At 40.7% G+C, this 2,875-nt stretch overlaps 1 protein-coding gene across 1 annotated transcript; it reads left to right on the forward strand.

Moving 5' to 3' along the window:
• Positions 1–26: 26 nt before the first annotated feature.
• On the forward strand, positions 27–1,840 carry MAP1LC3C (microtubule associated protein 1 light chain 3 gamma; the record flags this gene model as incomplete). The annotated part of the gene is made up of 3 exons (XM_017736361.1): positions 27–104; positions 216–322; positions 1,289–1,840. Coding segments are annotated over 3 exons (396 nt in total), but the record flags the coding sequence as incomplete, so codon positions are not given.
• Positions 1,841–2,875: the final 1,035 nt, after the last annotated feature.

Here is a 2,875-nt window from a genome sequence, read left to right on the forward strand (position 1 = left end):
GGGGCTGCGCGCACACGTAACGCTTCTCTTCTCTCCTCTGCCCCGCAGCCACCCGGCGGGAAGAAGTAGCAGGGATCCGAGCGAAGTTCCCGACAAAAATCCCGGTAAATCTCTGTTATCGGAGGTTGTTGCCGCTATTTAAGAAAACAAGCGTGAGGGGAGGGGAAGGGACATAGGTATTCTAGGTTTGCTAAGTGTGACTCTAATTAAAACAGGTAATTGTTGAGAGATACCATAAAGAGAAATACCTTCCTCTCTTGGACAAAACCAAGTTTCTGGTTCCCGAGGAGCTGACCATGGCACAGTTCATAACCATCATCAGGTAGGTGGTGGGTTGGAGCTGCAGCTGGTCTTGGCTGCTGTTCCCCAAGAAGGTATTTCCTAGTGTGCTCCTGGGGACATCATGCTTCCTTTGGTGAGGAGGAGGTAAAGGTGTTAGTAATGTAATGGCTTCCCTCTCTTCCAAGTGTTTGAAGAAAATCAACAGGTGTTTTCACAGATGCATTTGGGGCAAAAATGTGGTCTTTTTTCGATTCATAGTCCTCTCCCTTCTCCCTAATTGTAGTGAAAAAAGTCTATACAAGATTCTTGTTCTGCTTTCTTCCTGCCTGATGGACTGGGTATTGGGGCTCTGTGATCTTGTTCGGCTTATGACTGTCACTGCCTTGCTCTCTTGCTGCATCTAGCTGAATTTGTTCAAGATCAAAGCAGCTCTTGACTGAGTGAAACGAAATGTGCTTCTAAACTGTCCTTTATGAAACATTACAGCAAAAAAGTCTCCCCAAATATTTAGTGGAATTTTCTGACAACATAGGAAAGCTACATTTTTCAGCACACTTACTAAAGCATAGAAAAAGATCTTTCTAGATTATAACTTCTGTAAAAGATGCTTTTGGCTCTTGGACAACTTAGATCCTAATCCTTGTAATGTAATGTCTCTGAAAAGGACTTTTTTTTTTTTTTTGAAGGTAGACTTTAGTAAGTGTAACAGTCTGGAGCTGAATCCCTTACAAAATCTGCACTGCAGAAGCTTTTGGCTTCTATTCACACTTTTCCCTGGTAACTGGGAACTCCAAGTCCATTCTCAGTAGCACCTTTGGTGTAACCATGTAAGCCTTTCCTCAGAGCACAGGCCTTTGAGCTTCCAGAAATACAGTTAATGACTTTACACAGAATTCCTTGTACCTAGTTAATGTGACTGCTCTACTTAACGTATGTCATAGACTGAAGCTGAAACCATATTCAACTTGCTAATGCTTAATTCTCTTTTTCTCTCTTTTTCAATTAGGAGCAGGATGGCTCTAACAGCTACACAAGCTTTCTACCTGCTGGTGAACAACAAAAGCCTAGCCAGTATGTCCTTGACAATGGCAGAAGTGTACAGGGACTACAAAGATGAAGATGGCTTTGTGTATATGACCTATGCTTCCCAGGAGATGTTTGGATGCTTATTACCCACTGCCCAAGGGAAAAATATGGAATGCTTTCAGGAAACTTAAGATTGGGTTCATATGCTGCAGCAAAGCAGTTTGCTCTGAATCATGCCTGTGACATGAACCTCGGAGATGCTCCTTCCAGTGTGAGCTCTTGAGCTCTGTAGTGGGGAGTTATGACCCAAAAGCTGGCAGGACCAGCTTAAGGCAGAATGGTGGTACACTTTCCCTAGATAATAATTTGGATATATATTTTTATATTTGAAGACACTATGGGTTTGGTTTTTTTTTCTTTTGAACTGCACCTCCACTTTTTTTCCAATATCAGTCTTTGTTGTGTAACTGATTTTTAAGGTGTCCTGAAAGCCTAAGTCTAAGAGTAAAATAAAGAACCTTTTAAGTATTGAGTTGAATGTTAGTTTTAATCTGGGGAAACACTGGAACTTGCACAGCTACTCTGAATTTTTGAATGGAATATCAAAGCTTAAGTTGTGTCACCCATGAGCAAAACCATACCTATGAAAGGTAGGTATCTGGGCTGTGAGATTAAGTAGTAGTGCCAGAGCAGTGTTACGTTTAACACCTGAATAAACTGTCAGCTATTACAGAAAACACTGTCTGTGGTATAGACAACTATTTGTTTAAATAAGCAAACTGATTGCTAGTCAGGATAACTGAAATGCAGATAGCAGAACTTGAAGACTACTCAAGTTTCAAGAGCTATTTTCTTGTTGCTGAATTTTGTTTGCATGGTTGCCCTAGATACTATCATATCCATCCCCTACAGGCACCTGCCTGTCAGGTACCCTGAAGGACTTCAGTGAGCCTTCTCTCAATGATAGAGCCAAGTCATGTACCCTCTGATTAAGATTTTCCAGTGTTTCTGGAAAATGTTGAAAATATCAAAAATACCATGTAATAAAATGTTAATTCACTTTAATATACAGGCTTGGTTCCTACACTTGACATGAGCTGTAGTCTGAAGTACAGCTCAAGCTGTCTTCCCTGTATGTGAGGAATGTATTGGAAAGTTGGAAATGCTCTGATCATGCGTGATCAACTAAAAACACCAGGTAATTTAAAAATCTGTCACAGTTTCCAGCTTATTAATCAACTCTGGCAGCCCTAATTTAGGATTGGTCAAATCGTTACAATATGATGCAATTCTTCTGTTCAGTACTAAACTGCAGAATGATTAATGTAGGAATTACTAGACTGCAAAGAAAGAAGTGTTGACAGTATTTAAGTTATGCATAAGGAAGGAATGTGTGTGTAAGCCTTTTGCAGTGGTTCTCTTGCTTTAATAATCTCTTGAACATGAAGCTCTGAGCAGACCTGAGTTTTAGCCTCTAAACCAGGGGATTTAGAGGAGTACCTGCCTTAGTGAAGGTGATGTTTGCCAACCTGTGCTTCATGAGCTGAGGAACAAAGAAATCATTGAA

This window comes from Corvus brachyrhynchos, unplaced genomic scaffold (genome assembly GCF_000691975.1).
Source record: "Corvus brachyrhynchos isolate BGI_N302 unplaced genomic scaffold, ASM69197v1 scaffold595, whole genome shotgun sequence".
NCBI lineage: Eukaryota > Metazoa > Chordata > Aves > Passeriformes > Corvidae > Corvus > Corvus brachyrhynchos.